This window comes from Equus quagga, chromosome 8 (genome assembly GCF_021613505.1).
Source record: "Equus quagga isolate Etosha38 chromosome 8, UCLA_HA_Equagga_1.0, whole genome shotgun sequence".
Classification (NCBI taxonomy): Eukaryota; Metazoa; Chordata; class Mammalia; order Perissodactyla; family Equidae; genus Equus; species Equus quagga.
In genome coordinates, this window is record NC_060274.1 from 43,901,936 (window position 1) to 43,925,397 (window position 23,462).

The 23,462-nt window shown below is 37.3% G+C and overlaps 1 protein-coding gene across 1 annotated transcript in view; it reads left to right on the top strand.

Moving 5' to 3' along the window:
• The window catches only part of ABCA13 (ATP binding cassette subfamily A member 13), a 407,666-nt gene that overhangs the window by 10,994 nt on the left and 373,210 nt on the right, over nucleotides 1-23,462 (top strand). Inside the window, exons 2-3 of the mRNA XM_046670200.1 lie at nucleotides 9,484-9,577; nucleotides 11,487-11,610. Of these exons, the coding sequence (XP_046526156.1) occupies nucleotides 9,484-9,577; nucleotides 11,487-11,610 (218 nt within the window). The remainder of the gene's footprint in view (nucleotides 1-9,483; nucleotides 9,578-11,486; nucleotides 11,611-23,462) is intronic.

A 23,462-nucleotide genomic window follows, 5' to 3' on the forward strand; every position in this document is an offset into this window, starting at 1 on the left:
ATGCCCCAAGTGGAAGGACCCACAATGTAGAATATACAACTATGTACTGGGGGGCTTTGGGGAGAAAAAGGAGAAGAATAAAATCTTAAAAAAAAAAAAGAATATTTATTTTAAAAAAACAAAAACATACTGCTCACTGACTTCCAGAAAGTTTGCACCAACCTGCACCTCCTACCAGTGCTCATATTTAACTTGGATCATTTTTCTTCTTGTCTCCTTTGAATGCTCCAGGGAAGAAATTATTCCTCATTCATCTTTATAACTCACTCCAAAGCGTCTCCTGGAAAGAGCAAGGGTTACATGAGTGTTTAATGAGTGAATGTCAAAGGAAAAGCAATTATTTTTCAATGTAAAGCTAAAGAACAAAAACAAAAAATAAATAAATAAGGAAAGAGAGAGGCTTTGTCTATTTCTTTCTCTCAGTATGCAACTCAGTAGCCAACATAAAGCTTTGCAAAGAGTCCTCGCAGAGGGGAAGTTTGGACTCTCAGGAGAGCTCTTTGTCGTCCTGGCTCCGTGCTGCGATGGATTTCCGCAGACCAGCAGTGCGGGCAGGTCCTTTTTGATCTTGATGTTCGAACCCATTTTTCTAGGTGCTTTTTACAGCGAGGACCTCATAATACCTCTGGGAAAGTCTCCTCTTTTGAGAGACTGGCTCTCAGAGGCCCCAGCACCCCAAAGAGACACAATACAATTTCACGCTTACTGCAAGCGCTTTGTTTCCAAGGACAAGGGCAGCACACTAATTATATGCTTTACTTCAGCTTCCTTGATATTCTAACCTGATTATGATGTTTTCCTCCTCTCCCAGCCAATGAGATCTCGCGACTGGCTCCTCCCTCCCAGGATCCCTCTTTCCTTCTTAATTCATTTATAATTTTAGTTTTTGTACCGAAGTGTGTTATTCTTTGTGGTTTTCAGTTGTAACCAAACACACATACCTGTTGCCCAAGCAACTTGAAGGATTTAAAAGTGGGTTTAAACTCAGTCTGTGAGATGTTTTGTTCAAGTGAGATGGAAAATTACTTATTTAATCTGTAGGCCTGACATTCAGTCCAGGTTCCATCACAAACTAGCTCAGGGCTGCAGGGAAAATTAACACTTGGGTTTCCAATGTGTAAAACTGGCACAATATTTCTACCTCACTGTTGTCAAGAGGATGAGATAACGGATGAGCAAGAGCTTATAAACGCTCCAGGGCTGTGCAAATGAACAATTTGAGGACAGGGCTGGGTCTTCCTCACATCTGCATCCCCAGAAGAACCTCATCCATGGGATGGATGAGGCTCTGCTTCATTTCCTTTCATGAGAACATCCACCCATCCTTCCAGGCAGGGACGTGGTCATGCATGTTCACTGCTGTTTCTCCACTGCCCAGTACACGGTACACACTTCCTGATGAATGAAGGAATGAATACACTTGTTTTTGTTGCTCTTGTAAAGCATAATTTATTGATTGATTCTCCTATTTTTTTTTCATGACTGCCATTTTTTTTCATGCACAAATAGTGCTCTTGTAAGCTGTCTTGAGCACACCTCTTGGTTCACATGTGCAATACCTCCCAACAACTATTAGGTTGAACATTTTTATAGGTGAAGACCAGTCAAATATAGGCAAATTAACATGCTTCAATCTTTTACACAGTTGTTGTGTCATAGACAGAATTTGCACACCTTCAGCTTTACTAATATTGTCAGCCTGCTTTCTAAATTTCCTGTTGATCTGTATCTTTACCAACACTTGGAGTTGTCAGACTTTTTACTTTTTCCCAAACTGGTGGATATAAAATGGTATTTCATGGGGTTTAGTTAGTGTCTTCCTGGGTACCACTGAGACTGGGCATCTGTTAGGATATTTATGAGGTGTTCATAGTTTGCTCTTGTCTGCTCCTATCTTTTGACTGTTTCCTTTGGGATAATCTTCTTTCCATTGATTTGTAGGCATGCGTAGATATTCTGAATACTATGTTGTCAGTTCCATATGTTGAAATAGATTCTTCAGATCTGTGGTTGATCTCACTTTTAAAATAGCTTTGATGAATTACAGAGATTTTAATTTTAATATGGCTTAATTTTCCTTTGTAGTTTATGCTTTTTGTGCCTTGTTTAAGAAAACCAAAACATGAAGAAGATACTCTATGTTTTCTTGTAAACATTTTAAAAGTTTCTTTTGTTCACATGTACAGTTTTGCATATGATGAGTGGTTAGGATCTAATCTCTCCCTGCCTCCCAACCCCCACTCTGAGGGTAACCAATTACGTGGCACTATTTATTGAACAGCAACTTTTTCTCCTGTTGATCCATTCATCACATTTTTCCTTTATCACGTTTTCAAATCAGCAAATTTCTGTTCGCTGGCTCTCTGTGCTATTCCATAGGCCAGTTTCCACATTGTTGAACGTAGTAGCACACTATCTTACTTACCGTCATTTTGTAGAAAGTTGTGATTTGTGGGAGGACAAATGCTTTCAACCTGTTGGTGAAAATTGTCTTGGATATTTTTGATCTTTGTTCTCCCAAATACATTCAAGAACCAGCTTACTAAATCTGACAACAACAGCAAAATCAAAATAAAACAAACAAAAGTTTATTGGAATTCCATTGGATTGCATTGAACCTATAGATCAATTTGGGTAGAATAACATCTTTATGATATTGTCATTTCTCATACATTGACATGTTCATCTATTTAGGTTGTCTTTGGTATCTTTCAATAAGATTTCATAATTTCCTCATGAAATAATTGAACATATTTTGGTTAGATTTTTCCCCTAATTTTTATTGATAATGTAAACGGTATTTTATTTAAAAAATACGTTTTCTTACTGATTCTTCCTGGTGTAGAGAATTACTGTGAGCGAGGCATTGAATTCTTCTTCTCTCAAAGTAAATTTGGAATTTTCTTTCTGTAGTTCAGCAATTGTTGCTTTATATATTTTGAGTACATTTATTAAGTATATAAATGCATGAAATTATTATATCTTCCTATTGTATACTTCTTTTGTTATATAGTGATCCTCTCTATATCTAACAATGTTCTTTGTCTTAAAGTCTCTTTTGTCTCATATTAACATAGCTAATTTTTTAATATTTACCTATTATATCTTTTTCATCTCTTTACTTTCAACCAGTCTGTGTCCTTATATTTTAATTTGAACTATTCTCATAGCATATTGTTTTTTCTTTTTTAAATCAAGCCTGAAAGTCTTTGTCTTTCAAGTAGTGAGCTTAATCCAAGCATTTATTGAAATTTAAGCATATTATTTGAAAGTTTCTTTAGTGGAGGTCTCTAGTTGGACAATCTGGTTTATAATTATCTGAGAATTTTCTTTTACCATCACTCTTGAGAGAGAATTTTTCTGGGTACACAATTCTAGATTGACAGGATTTCTCCAAGCAACTAAAGATATTTCATTATCTCCTGGTTTCTCACTATTGATGAGTCCTTGGCAAGTCTAATGATGCCTTTGACGTAGCGTGTCTTTATTTCTTGAATTGCTCTTGAGATCTTCTCTTTGACTTAGTTGTGCTGAACTTTTTATCATGGATTTATATTTTCTGGTAAATGTTATATTTCTTCTATCAATGAATTTGTGTCTTTCATTTGTTCCGGAAAATTCTCAACCCATAGTTATTTAAATATTGCCTCACCTGTTTTTTCTCCATTCTCCTTGAGGAGAACTCTTTCTTTTATAGTTGAATCTTACATTTAAAGATTGAGCTCATGACTTCTTCCTAATCTATTTTTTTGGTCATTCCCTTCCTCCCAGTTCTTTGGAGATTTCTTTTACTTTCTGTAAGACCAGCAATGCAACAAAAACTATATCATTTTAGCAGGAGTTCTCCCATTGTTTCTAGTCAGCATAGTACTGGAAGCAAAAGTGGTATTACTGGATTTTAAATTTTGTCCCTTTGTCATTTTGGCTGGATTTCATTGCCAAGGTTTTCTTTTTCCCTCAGGGTTCCTAGTTAATGAATAATCTGTGTTCTTATATGATTGAGAATATATGTATTTTGGTTTTTATTTAAGGGTCATTTTGGCTGGATGTCATATTTTTATCACACTTTCTTTCTCTCAGAGCTTTATAGATATTGATGCATTGGCATCTAACATTGAATATTTTGAGGATAAGTTTAGGCCAGACTGTTTCTTGTTTCCTCCTGTGTGGATAGCTGCAGAATTTTTCCGTTATCTCTGAGGTTCAATGGCCTTAGTTCAGCGAAAGCTTGTTTTTTTCCAAAATATGGCATACTGTTTCAGTCTTCTGATAATGCCTTCTTCCTCCCCATTTCGGGGAAATTCTCCTGTGTTATATCTTTGAGCATATTTTTTGTTCCATTTGTTGGATTCTTAACTTCAGGGACGTCAATTATCCTTATGTTGCATAGTTTTTGTTTTTCAAATACATTAGCTTTTCTGTGTTATTATTTTTGTCATTAAAAATCTTTTTAAAACATCATTGTTGTTATCTCAAACTGTTTGTCTAATGCAGAAATTCCAATTTAACCAGTGTCTATTCTCTTTTTGTGGTTTCTAAGTCATTTAGAATTGCACAGTGATTTTAAAAAAGCTTCTCCCACAGAGTCAGCCTCTTTGTTCACTTTTCATATTTCATTTGCTCATTCTCCACAGAATTTCCCCAACTCCTTTTTCAGAAGAAAAAGGAGATAAGGACACTCCTTCGGGGTGCTTATCTCACAGATGCAGGTACTGGGGAGAGTCACTGGGATCATGAGGGACATCATTATGGCTCTGGAGAGTCTGGGCTGAGTTAGGACCGAGCCATGGTGGGCTTGTCTGATCTGCTCTGGAAACTTGTTTCTTGACATTTTTGTAAATTTCTGTGTTAGGTAAAGACAAATTGTCTCTTTCTTTTATCTCCTTTTCTTTCTTTTTTTTCCCTTGTTTCATCTGGGGGGAAAAAAGTCTGTGAGGAGGTTTCAATATGTCCTTTTACCCAGGGGTCCATATATGTATATATGTTTATCTGTATGTATTGTTCAGTTCTCCCAAAATACCATTGACTCTCAGCTGTGCTGAAGGGATCGAGGAAGAGCGTCCTCGGAGGCATGGTGAGAGATACTGTGCAATGTGGTATTTGGCAGTATAGAACTGGTAAATTTTGCCACCTTCTGGTGGGAGCTTCCCTCCTGGGCTGTCTGGAAGGGCCGGCTGCTGCTTTGTAAGCACTAACAGGATTACCAGAGGATTATTTTTCTTGAGAGCAGAGCCTCCAGCAACATCTCCTCCTGGCTGCTGTTGGTCGGCACTAACACCAGTTGTCGCTTGGGCCCCTCCCTAGTGCTGAGAAGCCACTCCCGTTGGGCCTGGAGTATGGGAGGTAGAAGGAAGCACAAAAATTCAGAAAGCATTCCCATAACAGGGATAAGACTTAAAATGTTAAGTAAGATTCAAGGATACTAATGAGACATGAGAAACAAAACATGATAGAAAAATGCAACGGGAAAGAGAAGGCTGCTTTGGTGCCCCTGCAGAGAAACAGCCTCATGAAAGGAGGTGACTCACTCACTCACAAAGGACGGTGACACAGCAGAACCGGATGCTCCCGAGCTTATTTTTGAACTGAGTAATTTCACATTCGAAACGATGGAAGATTTTCCTACTGCTGCTTTTCAGAAGGCTCAGTGATTGCCTTGTAAATAAAAAACTGAGATTTTTTTTGAGGTTTAATTGGAGTTGTATTTTTATTTCAAGATCTTCAGAGAAACGTCTCAATTATAAGATGTAGAGTTTTTTTTAATGATGCTGTTTCCATTTGAAACTAGAGATTTGCCATTGATGTTTTATGACTGGACTGATATATATTTTAAATTTTCCAGTTGTCATTGATTATTCTAATTTGGCCTTGACAAGGTCCTTTAAATTATGGTGGTCTTTACATGTAGGGAAAAGAAATCCAGATGCTAGAAATAAACAGATTGATAAATTGATTGCATAAAAGATTTTGACAATAAAAAGGCAAATAAAACATTGGAGAAAATATTTGCAATACCTAAAGCCAAAAAGGCTTAATTGAATTCTTTAATTAGAAAATTAAAATTGTTTAATAAAAAAACCAGGAAACAATGATTTGCAAACCAGAAAAAAACAAAACAGAACAATTTAATAGAAAAATAAGTACAGGGAAGAATAGGGAGCTAATAGATTAGGAATTTTTATATGCGTAACTTATGAAAAATGCTTGATCTTAATAATTAAAGAAACGCTATTATTATTTTTTTGTATATCAGTTTGACAAAACTGACAGAAATTTAAATTTGTTAATCTCTGGTGCTATTGAGAGTGTGATTGGAATGAATAATGATTGGTTTAGCTTTTATTGAGGGCATTTTGGTTCTATCTGTCTAAATTAAAAATCTAAATTAAACTCTGTACACTTTGACTCAGTAATCTCATTTAGCAATGCTAGCTCATGGGTTTACTTACAATAGTCATCCCGATATGTACAGAAACCCTCTGATAGCCCTGACCCCAGCAGAAAACCTTGGCAAGTTTCCATAATTAAGTGATTGGGTAAATAAATTAAATTCTACAGTCTTTCTAAATTCTGTAATCTTTAAAAACAATGAGGCAGATCTATAAGTGTGCATATGAAAAATTGTTTCCAAAAACATGAACTATGCTTATATATATATTTTAAATGAATTAAGAAAATTGTTAAGATAACTTGTCCTTTGGGTGAGTGTATTCTTTGTGTACTTTTTGACTTTCCTAACCATATGCCTATTTATTTTTTTTATAATATCAAAAGTTATTAAATGAGTTGTGGGTCTATAATCTATTTTCTGTTTTTTTTTTATACCTCTTTGTCTTAAAAAAATGGCTTTCAGATGTTGTTAAAGATTAAAAAACCAAAAAATTAATTATGTATTTCTTTTTTTTTTTTGATGAGGAAGATTTGCCCTGAGCTAACATCTGTGCCAGTCTTCCTCTCTTTTGTATGTGGGATGCTGCCACAGCATGGCCACTGACAAGTGGTGTAAGTTTGCACCCAGGAGCTGAACCTGGGTCACTGAAGTGGAGTGCACTAACCCTAACCACTAGGCCATGCGGTTGGCCTCCATATTCATTCTTCGTAATGGTATTGAGCCATTGTTTAGTTTGAGGAATATTTTCTATTTTGCACATTTATATTCAGTCAGAATTAATTATGGAATCCTCCCCCACCACATCCCTGCCCCCGTACTTCAAGAAATGATTAATTCGTTATAGAGAATGAACAAAATGACTTAAATGAATTGTGGTCTTCTGAGAGTTATCGACCTTTCTTCCTGGTTTGATTATGATCTTTTGAGCCAGAGGGTGACCTCCTGCTAACATTTTCTCTATTATCAGGATGTATGATATTGGATTTCAGCACTTTGTTGGAGAACTGTTCATAATGAGACACTTTCTGGCACAAGAAATACTTCCTCATGAATCATTTCAAAGAGGGTAGTTTCTTTTCTTTAATTACACCAGGGACTGAAATAGTCTTTTTCACTCATGTTTTGTCTTTATGGTTTCAGGCCACATACCCTCATCTGGTCACATGTAGCGTCTATTCGGTAGTTTTCCCTGTAACATCTTTGCTGTAAGCATCTTTGCCATATAATTGGTTGTAAGGCAATTTTGCTATATAAGATAAAATAACAGGTTGACATATAAGGGAGTGTGAAAATAAGAGAGTGTAAAGATACAAATAAAGGTACAAATAAGAGAACGTCAAGCCAGATTGCGTACTACGCTAGAGAATGATAACGTATCAGTTTGCAAATCCTTTGGTGAGCACGGTCATTTCTTCCACATTTCCCGTAGAACTTTGGAACCTGTATCCGCATGTGACAAGGTGACGATATTGCCCTTCACAAAGCAATACAAAGCTCAGTTACAAATGTGCATCTGAGTATTTGGAAGCTGATACCTCTTTTAATGAACAAAGAAATTTTAACTATAAAGAAAAAGTGTGATAGATGCCAAAAGAAGAGAGAAACCAACAAGCAAAAAACTGTGTAATATTGTGAACAAAAAGCCTTCAAAACCAAGTGCTTAGGTGCAATCCACAAAATAAAATCAGTTATTTGGGCAATATTGACATGAATCCACACACACTTTAAATGTATTCAAAAATTTTGCATTTTCATTTTTTGCAATAAAGCCTTTTAATTTTGTTATTTTTTTTATGTTTCACTGTGTCCTTTCTAATGTCCCTCTTTTATAATTTTCCGGGTTTTATCTTTTATGGCAAAATTGCCTTACAGCCAATTGATTACGTGGCAACCATGCTTGCGGTAAAGATGCTGACAGTGAAACCACCTAGAACCATGTACAGGTCTGTTTGCTGGACCTTACGAGAGGATTGGGACAGGCAGGCTCTGGCCAGAGCAGTTTAAAGAGCGAAGGAGCTAAAGTGATAGAAGTTCCTTTTAGTTCAAAGCTTTATAACTTGGAGTCTGAGATAATAAGACACCGTCTTTCGTGTTGACTATCTTCAACTTCTTCCCCTGTAGATTTTCCAGTTTTTTTGTGCATTATTGAAGGCTTTGCCTACTTTGTGTCTAGCTATAAACTTTTGCATTTGTAAAATGGCATGAGCAGAAGTCAAGAGAAGAACATTATCCACCATAAAAACAAGTGTAGAATAATGACAATAATCTTATGATAAATGGGAATTTTCTATTGATTAATTTTTCATTAGGCTATACCTTGGATATTTCTTTCCCAAATAATTAAATTCCTTGTGTCAATGGCAGTCCCTTTTCTTTTGACTTTGAAAATTCAGGGTTATGAAAATTATTGCAATCCTTAGGGGTAGCTCTTTTCTAGTCTGTGTCAAGAGATTTGACTCCAATAACCTGAGTTTTAGGAGCTTGTTCCAATCTCAAGAAAGAAATTCAATATAAAAATTATTTATACACAAAAAGTGTTTAATGATAGAAGAATGTGGATTACGGTATATCCATGTGGTAAGAGTGTTATGCAACCAGTTAGATGATAGTTACGAACCTCATGTGGCAACAGTGGAAAACGTTCATCAAATGAAGCTAAATGTGTGCCACCTGCCTATCTAGAAAAATAGCTATTTGGATGGAAAAGTTATGAATGTTAAATTAATTTGAAAAATAAAAATAATTTATTTGTTGGAGTGTGAGACATATGGATGAGATTATTTGTTTAATTCCTTTTGTGTCATGAAGTGTGCAGTAAATTAAAATGTGAGAACAAAGGAAATCAGCAAAGGCCAGGTCTGGCAGGAGTAGCGCAACACTGTTGTGAATCTGCATATGGCGACAAGTGAACTGGGGCCCTCTCCGTGGGCCCCTGCCTCAAGTGATTGTCTCAGAGGCACGGAGTAGGATGACAATGATCTCCTTTAAAGGAGGCCTGATCTGGCCTCTATACCATTCTTCAAGAGGTGGAGATACCTGTAATACTTCGCAATTTATTCAAGCACTGTTTTTGTTTTTGACAATTTCCCCAGGTCCTTTCCCTTGCTGAATTCTTCTGGCCATGTATCCTGTTCTTGATTCTGACAGTCCTTCGTTTTCAAGAACCCCCCAGACATAGAGACAATTGTGAGTTGTACTTTTATTACACTTTTTGAATTACAAACCTCTGGAGGAAAAATACAGCACTCTTTCCTCTGTTCTCTATAAACTCCAAATTCTGAGTGGAACAAATGGATAGGGATTTATTGTAATATCATAATAGCTACATTTCTGGGGTATGTGCCACTAAGCATCAATTTAGTTTCTTTTTGCTCTTAAGAATGATATTCCACATGTTTGCTCAATCTAGCAGATAGATTTTTCCTTCTAAATAAATTGCTTCAATTTGGGCACAGGTATACAAGCCGTTAAAAATATAGACAGAGTATCAGTTTCCCAGCATGGTACTGATGGTGGTGATGGTGGTGGTGGTGGTGGTGACAATGATGGTGAAGATGATGATGATGATGGTGATGATGATGGAGATGATGGTGATGATGATGATGATTTTGATGATGGCAATGATCATGATGCTGATGGTGGTGATGCACTGATAAACCATTTTTGATTACTTACTTCTGCTCCAGGAGCTTTATCAGAAAGACCATTTTGTTTGGAAACCTCAACAGCATCCCTCTTTGATAAATGATGGTCTGTTTTGTTTCTATCAGACTTATACCACTTGAAATATGGATGTGTGATTAACTCTGAAAATGTTGTATGAATAAAGGATTATTAAGGGATGGGATTTATCTAAAATAGTATGTCACTATCCAAAATAGTGAGTTAATTTATTCACTCATTCAGCAAATATGTATTGAGTGCCTTCTTCGTCCCAGGCCTTGCTGAGAACAAAGTAGTAGACAAGGTATTTTCACTGCTCTTACAGAATTCACTGTAGGGTCAGACTATTACAATAAGGTGGGACAAGTGTCATGATGGGATTCTGTACAGGCTCCGTGTAAGCACATAGGAAAGGCGGCCAATCCATTCTAGGAAAAGACTTCTGAGGAAGTGGCAATATGAAAGTTTGTCAGAGTAAGGGTGTACAGGGGAGGAATGATCTAGGCAAGGCCGATGGCGTATGGAAAAGTGGAGCTAAAAGGAGTTTATTACAACCAAGATGCAGACATATGACTAGAGGAGTAAGCAGGGTCCAATCAATAAAGGACTTTGTATGATGTTGATGATGGTGAACTCTGAAAGAGCACTGAGGAGCCACTGGAAGGTTTCAAGCAAGGTCATAATCAGATGAGTGTGCAGATGCTGGTAGAGGCTGAATTTGAGATGAGAGGGATCAACACTGGAGAACACAAGATGAGTTGTGGTGCTCTTGAGTGACAAGGCAAGACAGGGGTACGGCCTGAAACAGGAGGAAGAGGACAGATTCAAAAGAAAAGAAGAAGGTAGGATTGACAGGAAGCATAACTGCCTGGATGTCAAGAGGAGAGGAAGGCCTCCAACTGGGACAGCTGTGTGGAGAGCGCACCCTCACTGAACTGAAGAGGCCCAGGAGTAGGGGACTTGCGGGTGCTGCGTTCAGTGTGGTCATGCTGAATTTGAGAGGCCCATCCATGAGACTGCCTGGCTGAGCTGCCTGGTCAGTCAGATTTACGAGTCTTGAGCTCACCTGGGTTTGGAAGTAGATGAGGCCACTTAAGAAGGAGAATTGCCCAGGACAAAGGTCTCCAGAAGCGTACATTCGAGGGACGAGCAGGAGTACCAGATGCTCCTGGTGGAAGGAAGTGAAGAGAATATGGAGTCTATATGGGGAGCATTTCGAGAAGGAGGCATGGCAAAGAGTGACAGATGTTGTTGCCACGTGGGTAGGAGAGGGGCTGACATGATCCATTAGATTTCGGATGGTGTTACCATTGCCAGGGGGTGTTGGAGTGGATGAACATTCTTAGGGAAGAGAAGGCTTTGCTAACTCACTAGGAATGCCATTTCTGGTACCATTTGTATGGACTCATTTCTTTCTTGCATCTACATCTAGGTTATTTGCAACCCCGGGATCTGCCCAGCCGGGGCGTGTTTCCCTTTGTCCAAGGCCTTCTTTGCAACACTGGGTCGAGGTGCAGGAATGTAAGCTATGCAGAGTCAATGGAGCACCATTTTCGGTAAGAGAAACAGAAACATCCTTTTCAGAATTCATGGGAACCTGATGCATAGAACAGGCATGATGCTTTTAGGATAGCCCCCAAAATTTGAGACAAGTCAGAGATCATGAGAAGTGCAGAATTTAGAGTTACAAAAAAATCAGTTTTATTAAATTCAGACTCACATGATCATGTCTCCAAGTATTGGCTAGCTTCCGGTAGGAGGTCGTTCCACTGCTGTTCTAAGAAGCACAAAGTGATTGCTGACTAGCAAATGCCGTTTACATGTAACAGTTTGTTTTCTGTAGGTTAAAACTCTCACTTCAAAATTACTTGCTTAGCCAACTTTTCATTTGGGTGCCAAATGCTGCCAAAACAGGTATTTGTTTGAGCCATCCACTGGGGTTTCCTACTGTGCTATTTTTGGCCAGCATCATGTTCACAGCTGAGATCGAATGAAAACAATGGTCATTCACCTCTTTCTTCTCCATCTAGCCTCTTAAATGGACTAACCCTGACTCTCTTGATGCTAAGCTGTGCCTGTGGTTGCCTATGGCACCAATTAACATGGAAGACCAAAAAGAAAGAGCAGGAGGTATTTCATTTGAGAAGAGTCATAGTAAAGGGGATTTAACTCAGAGGATCCTGAGTGCTCCGGAAGCTTCTCTCAGTGGAGTTAGGGATAAAGGGAAGTGACTGATTTATCATGATAGATCGAATATATCAAGTATATTGGTTTTGTTTCATCTATGCTTCCAGGTACTGAACAATCTAAGACAATTAAATGTAAAGCATGTTAAAATATATGATCTTTATTTTTCACCTTAAATTACAACAAGAAATGAAAAGTTTCCAGATAATTTTGGACACATCTGGTACAATATTTATAAATAATGCTTACGTTTTTTTGAGATAGTTCATATAAAAGTATAATATAAATAAAATTATTTGGAACTGGTCTAAAATCGTGACCCTAAAATATTTGATGATCTTTTTTTGTGTGTGGAAAAAGAAAGTATATAGACCTCGGTCTTTCTGGGCAGATTAGAAGATTGGAAGATTGAGGCTTCCCTGCATTTCCATTTCAGGTCTTTCTTGTATCTCTTCCTTGCTCAGGATGGGAAATTTAAACGATGTAGAAGTGGAAAAAGTTGGGCTTTGCACCAAACAATACTGGCCCTGTTTCTTTTCAGTTCTGTGACCCTGTGCAGATTACTTGACCTCTCTGAATCTGTTTCTCACTTACCTGCTTCAAGCGTTGTGAGAATTAAAGACAAAATATATAAAATGTCCAGCATAATGCATGGGGCAGAAGCTCTCCACTGATGGGAGTTAATAATAAATTCTTACGACTTTAGCTGTAAGAATAATAAAATGTTTTTCCACATCAGGAAAGAACTCTGTCCTTTTTGCTCCATCCTCCTCCACTTCAATGCTATCACTTCAGTTTGCTGAAGCTCTGGGATTATAACATACGCCTGGTGAGAGAGCTTCACGCCACATCAGAGAATGACAGTCTGTGTCATAGCATCGTCACCACGAAGCCTTTGACTCTGGTAACCAGGAATGAAATGCCCCCCGTGTCCAGCAATACCTGAGGCTGAGGAATGAGGAATATAAAATGAAACAGAGAAAGAAAATTGTCAGGAATAAGGAAGGAAGGAAGAGAAGCAGGGACCAGGAAGAGCAAAGAGGCACACAGTTAAGCTCCCCTCTGGCTTCAGACCTGGCCTCTGGGCTGAGCATTTCTCATTTGTTTTCCTATTGGTTCAAATATGAATTCAGATGACCCTCAAAGGCATAAATAAATATTCACTTCTGATTACTTTGCTGTAACTGTCTCAGTTTACAAATATCTGAAAGCAAAATTTTCATTTCATGTCTATTAGGACATTATCTTGGTTAATTTAGTTTATGAATTTCCAAGACCTTTATGATTCCCTGAGAAAAATTCACTTTGGGCAGAAATCCCAAATTTCATCTGATCTAAGTTATGATAATGAAAATCAACTTTCTTATTCCTGGCTCTGTTACGGAGCTTCCCCTTAGCTCTGACAAGAAGATTTCAGAGCAAAAACATGAATCATGATTGACAGCAGATTAAGTGGATATTCTCACACAGTATGAGCAATCATTCCTGTTTTGTTTAAGGTAAAGGTAACAGCAACTCCTCAAAATGTTCTCTTTATAATTATTCCCCGTTATTTCCTAGTATTCTAACTTCACTATCATCGATGTTTTTATTTTTATTTTTCTCCGTTCTCAAATACGCTCAGATCCCTTGAGGATCATCTCACTGTCCCCACCTGCTTCTCACCCACTGCTTCGCAGTCTTCTTTGCTCCATGCTGCTGCTGCCTCATCTCTCGGCTTCTTGATTTGCTTTTCACTCTTTAGACACGTTTTAGAGTGTTTTCCAAACTTTAGAGTCTCTATTTTATAATTTTCCCTATTCCTGGGTCCAGCTTCTTTACAAGTAGCTGAATCCTCTTCGCCCATCCAAAGTGGCTAAGAATTTGATCCTTGTTTCTTAAAAGGCTTTTCTGACATGGAGGAGGACCGACACCAGAGGCAGAATTAAGAAGGATGCTTTCTGTGCTCATTGTCCCATCCCTACCCCTTGGGACCCTTCTAGGATTATCAGTACTTCCCTTCCCCTCCTCAGCTTCACCAACCTTTCTCCTATCACCGTCCCCTCCCTCCTCCTTTCCCATAGGCAGACCGCTGCCCCAGTGGTCACAGGTCCCTCCTCCCGAGGAAACTCCACAGCCTCTGAGCAGCTTCCTTCTTGGCGTCTCTGTGGAGCACAGTGTTAGAAGTCATTCCTTCTTGACATCCTCTCTTGCCTGGACTTGTTCCACCAGATCAGGGATTACTGTGGTTTATTCTGTTTCGGTTTCTTCTCTGCCTCCCCTGACCCCTCCTGGCCTTGGAAAAGAAGGCAGCACAGTCAGGGTGTTCAGAGATGGTGTGCCCTCAGAACCACCTTCTGGGGACATTGAAGCTTTAAGAAAATAGAAGTATTTCCTTTCACACCCAGTTGGAGGGTCTGGCCTGTTGCACTGATTGACTCTTGGCCCTGCCTCTAGCTTAGTCTCTGGCTTTTTGCCCCCTTTTCTCTTCCTAAGAAGCCACCGAGGAAAGACAATTTTGCATTGTCCTCAGGTTTATTTCTAGGCCCCTTTTAATAGGTTAGCGAAGAGCTGGCTCACAGGTTTGAGCGATGCACAAGGGGAAGAAACCAGCCTCTGAGCCAAGAGGCGCCCCCTCTCTGACTCGGCCACTTCCTGGATGAAGAAGTGCTCCTTATCACGCGGTAACACAGATATTCCTGTCTACCCATGCACAGTGTACCGCATTACAGGGCTGGTCCCCTGGATCGCTCTAGTGCCCAGCCTGAGGTGCCTCTTGGTAGAATATAAGAACTTGGGGAATCAGGAGTGTTCTGCTATTTTTTACTCATAATTTTCTCCCCCAGTAATATTGGTTTTATATTATTACCCTGTGTTTATTATTTTAGTTTAGTTTAAGGAATTCTTCCCTGCTTTAGGTCATAAGGATAATTTCCTACATTATCTTTAAAGTTATTACCATTTTTCCTTTCATATTGTAGGGGAGGAAGGCATATTCCTCTACCCCCTGGGTTTTTCTAGCTGGTCTAAGAATTTAATTGACATGAGCCAGAATAACAGGAGAAAATTAAACAAATTTAATGCCACGTATACATAGAAGAAACTCAGGAAGACTGAGTAACTCACCAAAATGGCCAAAGCCACTGTTTTAAATACCGTCTTCAGCTAAAGACAAGAGGATGTGTGGGTTAGTGGTTTGAGACTTTATAGGGGAGGAAGGCAATTCACATGCAGAGGGAAAAGCAAATGTTTGCCATGCCTTGCAAGGACAATGGGACATGGAGAGGACTTTGATCAAATGGGCCTTGTTGGTTCCTCCCTGTCTGCCACACCTACTTCATATTATACTGTAGTTCTCTATGGTGATAGCTCCTGCCTGGAACAGGCTGTCTGTCTCAAATTCTTTTAGGCAGTTAGGGGTAAGGTCAAAGTTTCTTCCTGAGTCTTTTTTTCTTAAAAATAATCAAGCCTCAGAGACACATTTTGCGGTGGCCAATTCTGATCCCCTGCAACTTATAAATGTTGAATTCATCTGGGCTTTACGTCTAGGGTATAGTGATGATCCAATTACATTTTCCCATTTGAATAAGCACTTGTTTTAGTTTCACTCAATAAACAATTCATCCATTTTCCACTGATCCGTAGCCCCACTCTGACATGAAGCAAGTGTTCCTATTCACCATGTCTGTTTCTGACTTCAGTGGTCTATCAAGCCGTCCCTGAACCATACCTCAATGTCTTTCTTATCGTAGCTTCCTAATGTCCTGATGTCTGATACAGTAAATATGCCTACTTTGCTCTTCTCCTTTAGGGACGATTTGGTTCTTCCATAGAAATTTTACAAACTTGTTGTCAGAGTCAATGAAAAAACTCTAATGGGATTTTAATTGGAGTTGCATTGAATCCCATGATCATGATACATCATGTCGTTTTTAGGTCTTTCTTAGTGTCTTTCAGCATAACTTTATGATATTTTTCTATAGAGGTCGTGCGTATCTTTGTTAAATTTTTATAGTTACTTTGATTTTTCTTGCTACTGAAAATGGTATCTTTTTAAAAGTATGTCACTGATTATTCCTCATGTTATGGAAATAAAATTAACCTTTAAAAATCAACTTTATTGATCTATACAATAATATTTAAGAGTACATTTCAGTAGGTTTTGACATGTTTATGCTCCTAGGTAACTTCCACCATGATCAAGATATAGAACATTTCCATTATCCCCCCAAATTCTCTGTGGTCCATCCCAGTCCAATCTGCCTCACTTTTACCCCCTGTCCAGACCCAGGCAACACTGCTTTTTGTCCCCTAGATTAGATTTAGATTTGTCTTTTACTGAATTTCATATACAAGATATGTCTTTAGTGTCTGGCTTCTTTCACCCAGCAAAATATTTTGAGATTTATCCATGTTTTGTATGTATCAGTAATTCCTTCCTTTTTAAATAGCAAAGTACTATTCTATTGTTTAGATATGCCTCAATTTGTTTATCCATTCACCACTCATTGCTGATCATTTGGGTTATTTCCTGTTTTGGCTGTTTATAAATAAAGATGTTATGAACTTAAAAAATAAGTCTTTGTGTAGCCAGATATATTTATTTTTCTTGGTTAAACACCTAGGAGTAGAGTTGTTAGGATAAATGTTTAGTGTATGTTTAGCTGTATAATAAATTTCCAGGCTGTTTTCCAAAGTGGTCATACAATTTTGCAACCTTCCCATCAATATATGAGAGTTCTGTTTGCTCTGCATCCTTGTCAACACTTGTATTGTGCTTGTCTCTTTATTTTAGCCATTCTAATGGTTGTGTCACATGATCTTACTGTAGTTTTAACCTCCATGTCCTTAATCATGAATGATGTTGACATCTTTTCATGTGTTTATTGCCCATTTGAAGTTTTTGTGTTTGAAGTGGTTGTTTAAATCTTTTTGTAGTTAATTTTTAAATACTTAACTTTTGGTTTTATTGAATTCTTAGAGTTCTTTAAATATTCTAAGTCTTTTATCAGAAATCTGTATTGTGACTATTTTCTTCCAGTTTGTGACTTTCCTTTTGAAGAGCAGAGGTTTTTCCAATTTCCAAATACAATTTATCAATTTTTTTCTGTTTCTGTTTGTGCTTTTTGTATTTTTCTTTAACAAAGAAATGCTTGCCTAACAGAAGATCATTAAGATTTCCTCCTAGAATTTCTTTTAGAACTTTTATAGTTTAGGCTTCTGTTCAGATGTACAATCCATTTTTAGCTAATTTTTGCATTTGAGGAGACATTAAGTGTTGAGATTTATCTTCTTACATATGAATATCCAGTTATTCTAGTACAATTTGTTGAAAAGATTATCCTAGGCCCATTAAACTGAATTGGCATCTTTATTGAAAACCCGTTGATCTGACAATAGTAGGTCGGTCTGTTTTTGGTCTCCTATTTCATTGATCTTTTTGACTAGCCTTAGGCCAGTATTCTCAAAAACTCCAGCTTTAGAGAAAGTCTTGACATCAGGCACTATAAGTCCTTCAATTTTGTTCTTTTTTCCAAAATTATTCTAGCCCTTTTAGGCCTTTTGGATTTCCATATAAATTTGAAATTAGCTTGTTTATTTCTACAAAAAAGCCTGCTAGGAGTTTGATTGGGATTACATTTTTTAAAAGCACCCTTACAGGGATTTAATTCACATACCATAAAATTGACCCATTTAAAATATACAATTCAACAGTTTTAGTACACAGAGTTGTGCAACCATCACCACAATTAATTTTAGAAAATTGTCATCATCCAGAAAGAAAACAAGCCGATCTCATAAGGCTACATTCTGTATGATTCAATTTATATAAATTTATATAATTATATACAGTATAATTTACATATCCATTAACATTCACTCCCATTTTTTTCCTGATCTCCCTATTTCTATCCTTGGCATTCACTAATCTACTTTCTGTCTCTATAGATTTGACTGTTCTGGACATTTTGTAGAAATTAAATTATACAACTTGTGAGTTTTTTTGTAACTGTCATTTTTCACTTCGCATAATGTCTTGAAGGTTCATTCATGTTACAGCATGTGTCAGTACTTCGTTCTTTTGAATCAGTCAGTTGATTTTGAATATGCATATACAAGTTTTTGTATGGACTTGTGTTTCATTTTTCTTGAGTATATGCTAAGTCATTTGATAATTGTATGCTTAATATTTTAAGGAACCATCAGACTATTTTCCAAAGTGACTCCATCCTTTTGCCCTGTCACCAGCAGTGTATGACGGTTCAGTTTCTCCATATTTTCACGAGTACTTGTATTTCTGTCTTTTAGATTATAGCCATCCAGGTGGGTATGAAGTGATATCTCATTATGGTTTTGAATTACTTTTTCCTGATGGTTAATGATGTTGACAATCTTTTTATGTGCTTATTGGCCATTTGTATATCTTCTTTGGAGAAGTGTCTATTCAAATACTTTGCCCATTTTTAATTGGGTTATCCATCTTTTTATTAGTGAGTTTTTTTTTTTTTAAAGATTTTATTTTTTCCTTTTTCTCCCCAAAGCCCCCCGGTACATAGTTGTGTATTCTTCGTTGTGGGTCCTTCTAGTTGTGGCATGTGGGACGCTGCCTCAGTGTGGTTTGATGAGCAGTGCCATGTCCGCGCCCAGGATTCGAACTAATGAAACACTGGGCCGCCTGCAGCGGAGCGCGCGAACTTAACCACTCGGCCACAGGGCCAGCCCCTTTTTATTAGTGAGTTTTAAGACTCCTTTACATATCTGGACACAAGTCCCTTATCAGATACATGATATGCACATATTTTTTCCCCCATTTTGTTGGTTGTCTTTCCACTTTCTTAATTGTATCCTTTGAAGCACAAAGTTTTTATTTTGATGAAGTCCCACTTATCTATTTTTTCTTTTGTTGCTTGTGCCTTTGGTGTCATATCTAAAAAGCTTTGTGTAACCCATGATCATGAAGATTTACTTCTATGTTTTCTCTAAGAGTTTTAGCTCCTACATTTTGGTCTATGATCCATTTTGAGTTGAGTTTTGTGTACGGTGTGAGGAAGGGGTCCAACTTCATTCTTTGGCAAATGGATGTCCAGTTGTCCCAGGGAATTACATTTAATCTATAGATTAGTTGGGAGAGAATTGGTATCTTAAGATGAGTCTTCTAATTCATGAGTGGGATATCTCTCTCTGCTTATCTAAGTTTCTTGAATTTCTCTCAGGAGTATTTTTGTAGTTTTTAAGTTTTATACACATTTTGTTAAATGTATTCTTAAGTAGTTCATGTTTCTTGGTATTGTTTTTAAATTTTAAATATCAGTTATAGTGGCTGTTTTCCTTTTTTGAGGAAGATTAGCCCTGAGCTAACTGCTGCCAATCCTCCTCCCTTTGCTGAGGAAGACTGGCCCTGAGCTAACATCCGTGCCCATCTTCCTCCACATTATATGTGGGATGCCTACTACAGCATGGCATGCCAAGTGGTGCTGTGTCCACATCCGGGACCCAAACTGGCAAACCCCTGGCTCCCAAAGCAGAACATGCACACTTAACCGCTGTGCCACTGGGCCAGTCCCTCTAGTGGCTTTTTAATACATCATTTAGGATTTTTTATGTACATAATCATATCATCTGGAAATACAGTTTTATTTCATCTTTTCTTACCTGGATGCTTTTTATTTCTTTTATTTAGAGTTTAATTTGTTTTTTCTTTACTTACTTCTTTATGTTCAGCTGTAGATCATTGATTTTAGACCTTTTCTAGTATAAAGATTAAAAGCCTCATAATTCTTTCTCAGCACTGCTTTCTTGCATCTCACAAATTTTGATACACTGTATTGTCCTTTGCATTAAGTTCAAAATATTAACTGATTTCCACTGTGGTTTCTTCTTTGACTCAGAGTTATTTGTAGGTTAGATGTTTAATTTTTAAGTATTTGAAGCTTTCCTTGAAATCTTTTTATTACTAATTTATACTTGATTCCACTGTGATTGGAGAACTCTATGTGATTGAGGTCTTTTTAAATTTGCTGGGAGTTGTTTTGTGGCCCTAGCACGTGGTCTCCTTTGATGACTATTTAATGTGTACTTGAAGAGACTGCCTTCTGCTGGGGTTGGGTGGAGTGTTGCTTAAGTTTTCAATACCTTTACTGATTTTCTGTCTCCTTGTTCTATAAATAATCAAGAAAGGAATTTAAATCTCCAATGGTAATTGTGGATTTTTCTGTTTTTCTTTTCAGTTCTATTGTTTTTGCTTCATTCACTTTGAACCTCTGGTATAAGTGCATACACATTAGGATTGTTAAATCTTCTTCATTGATTCATTTATCATGATATAAAATAATATATATGTTATACAGATGATATCATACATTATACTGTATATGCAATGTATCGTGTAATATGTGATACATAATATATAATTACATTATAATATAATTTTATAATATTATATACATTATATAACACATTACATTATAATACACAATATTTAATATATAATGATATACAATCTCTTTATCCCTGGTTCTAGTCCATGTTTTGAAGCCTACTTTGTTTGATACTTATATAGACACTATAGCTGTCTTTTGATTAGTGTTTCATGATGTATCTTTTTCCATCTTTTTACTTTTTGGCTCTCTTTGTCTTTATATTTAAAATTTACACAGCATGTAGTTTGTTCTTTCTTTATCATCCAGTCTAACAATCTTTGCTTTTTAATGTATAGACCATTTATATTTACTATATTGGATTTATGTATTGCCACTTGTTTTCAACTTCTGCCATCTCTTCTTTACTCCTATTTTTCTTTTTATTGCCTTTGTTTATATAAATTGAATATTTCTTATTATTTCATTTTTCTTCACTATTGACTTATTAACTATACCTTTTTGTCGTATTTTTCTAATGGTTAATAGTGTACATATATCTGTACGAGTGATTCCTAGAAGCAGAATTGTAAGTAAAGAGCTAAATACATTTTTGATTTTGATGGTCTTTTCCAAATGCTCCTTTATGGGATTGTAATTTTCTATATTCGATCTTCCAAAATATGAGGCTATCTCTTTCCTCAGTGAGGCCAATAGATGGTCTTGTTAAACCTTCAGATTTCTGCCAATTTCTCGATGAGAAATGGATCTCAGTGTAATTTTAATTGCATTTTCTTATTAAAGGGGGTGTTGAACCTATTTTTATATCTCTATGTACAATTTATATTTATTTTCCTGTGAAATATTTATTCATATCTTTTGTCCATTTTTCTCTTGGTTAATTATTTTTCTTCTTGATTTCTAGAGGCTTTTTACATATTAAGGAGTTAAACACTTTGTCTGTGATATGAGTTGTAAATATTCTTTCCTGAGTTTTTCATTTATTTTTTGCTTTGCTTATTTTTACATTTTCATTTGGAAATAATTGTAGACTCAAAGGAAGTTGCAAGGGGCTGGCCTCATGGTCAGGTGGTTAAGTTTGTGTGCTCTGCTTTGGCAGCACATGGTTCCCTGGTTCAGATCCTGAGTGTGGGCCTAGCACCTCTCATCAAGCCATGCAGAGGCAGTGTCCCACATAGAAGAACTAGAAGAATCTACAGCTAGGATATACAGCTATGTACTGGGGGTCTTGGGGAGAAAAAAAAGAGGAAGATTGGCAACAGGTATTAGCTCAGCGCCAATCGTCCTCACCACACACAAAAAAAATGTTAAGGGAAAAAAAACAACCTTTGGGCCGGCCCAGTGGCACAGCAGTTAAGTTTGCACATTCTGCTTTGGCAGGCTGGGGTTTGCTGGTTCAGATCCCAGGTGTGTTCCTATGCACCACTTGTCAAGCCATGCTGTGCAGGCATCCCACATATAAAGTAGAAGAAGATGGGCACAGATGTTAGCTCAGGGCCAATCTTCCTCAGCAAAAAGAGGAGGATTGGCAGTAGATGTTAGCCCAGGGCTAATCGTCCTCAAAAAACAAAACAAAACCAAAAACCTAATTTAACAACAAAAAAAAATGAAGTTCCAGTATAGTACATCGAGTCCAGCTTCCTCAAATAGTGACATCATATATAACTATTACAGTACCAAAATCAGGAAATTGATTAGTACAATACTGTTAAGTAGACTATAGGTCTTATTCAGCTTTTACATGCACTCATGTGTGTGTGTGTGTGTATTGCTATGCAATTTGATCTCTTGTATAGGTTCATGTAACCACCACCACAATCAATATTTATCTTGATCACACAATCATTATCAATATCTTGAATCCATTGATCAACACAAAGAAACTCCCTCATGCTATTCCTGATTGTCACACTCACCCCTGTATCTTATCCCCAGTAACAAATAATCTGTTCTATGCTTTTATAGTTTTGTCATTTTGAGATATAACTATATATAAATTATACTGTGTATTGTTATATAAATTGAATTATGCAGAAGGTAGTCTTATGAAATTGGCTTTTTTCCACTAATAATGATGCTTTTAACATCCATCCATCTTGCTGCATGTGCCAGCTCTTCATTCTTATTGCTGAACAGTATTCCAATTTAAGGGTTTTGTATTTTTTGCCTGGGAAGTTTCACCCTGAGCTAACATCTGTTGCCAGTCTTCCTCTGTTTTGTATATGGGTTGTCACCACAGCATGGCCACTGATGAGTGGTGTAGGTCCATGCCTGGGAATGGAACCCGGGCCCCTAGAGCAGAGTGTGCCAAACTTAACCACAGGCCACTAGCGTTGGCCCCCAATTTATGTTTTAATAGAAATACTTTTTAAAAATTATTTTATTGGCAGTTTTTAAATAGCTGAAAATTTTTCTGTGTCAATGAAAAACTAAGGCCAATAAATAGAATTTTCTTATACCCAGAGCCAAAGCTGTCCAATACTGGTGGCGCAATCTCTTTCCATTGATATTTTACAAGAGATTTATGAAATGGTTAGAATTTGAATTAACTGTGTTTCTTAGAGGCGCTCACCTATCACTTGGGGGCTCTTTCCTTCATGGCAAGACAGACTATGGAGTGAGACCTGCTCCCTTTAGCTCCTCTTTCCCAGCTAACCCTGAAATTAGCCACAGAGCTCTTCATTTTGAGGGCTGGGCTGGAAATGCCTGGTGAGAAGGAAGCAGAGGGAACCAAGAGTGTGTTGGAGGCGGAGATTCTGAAGTCCCATTAAATACTCCCAGCCAATGTATCTAGCCTGGAGTTTGGATTATTTTTCAATAGACCTAAAGAGAGTCTCAGAGATTTCTTGCTCTCCTTCTTTCCT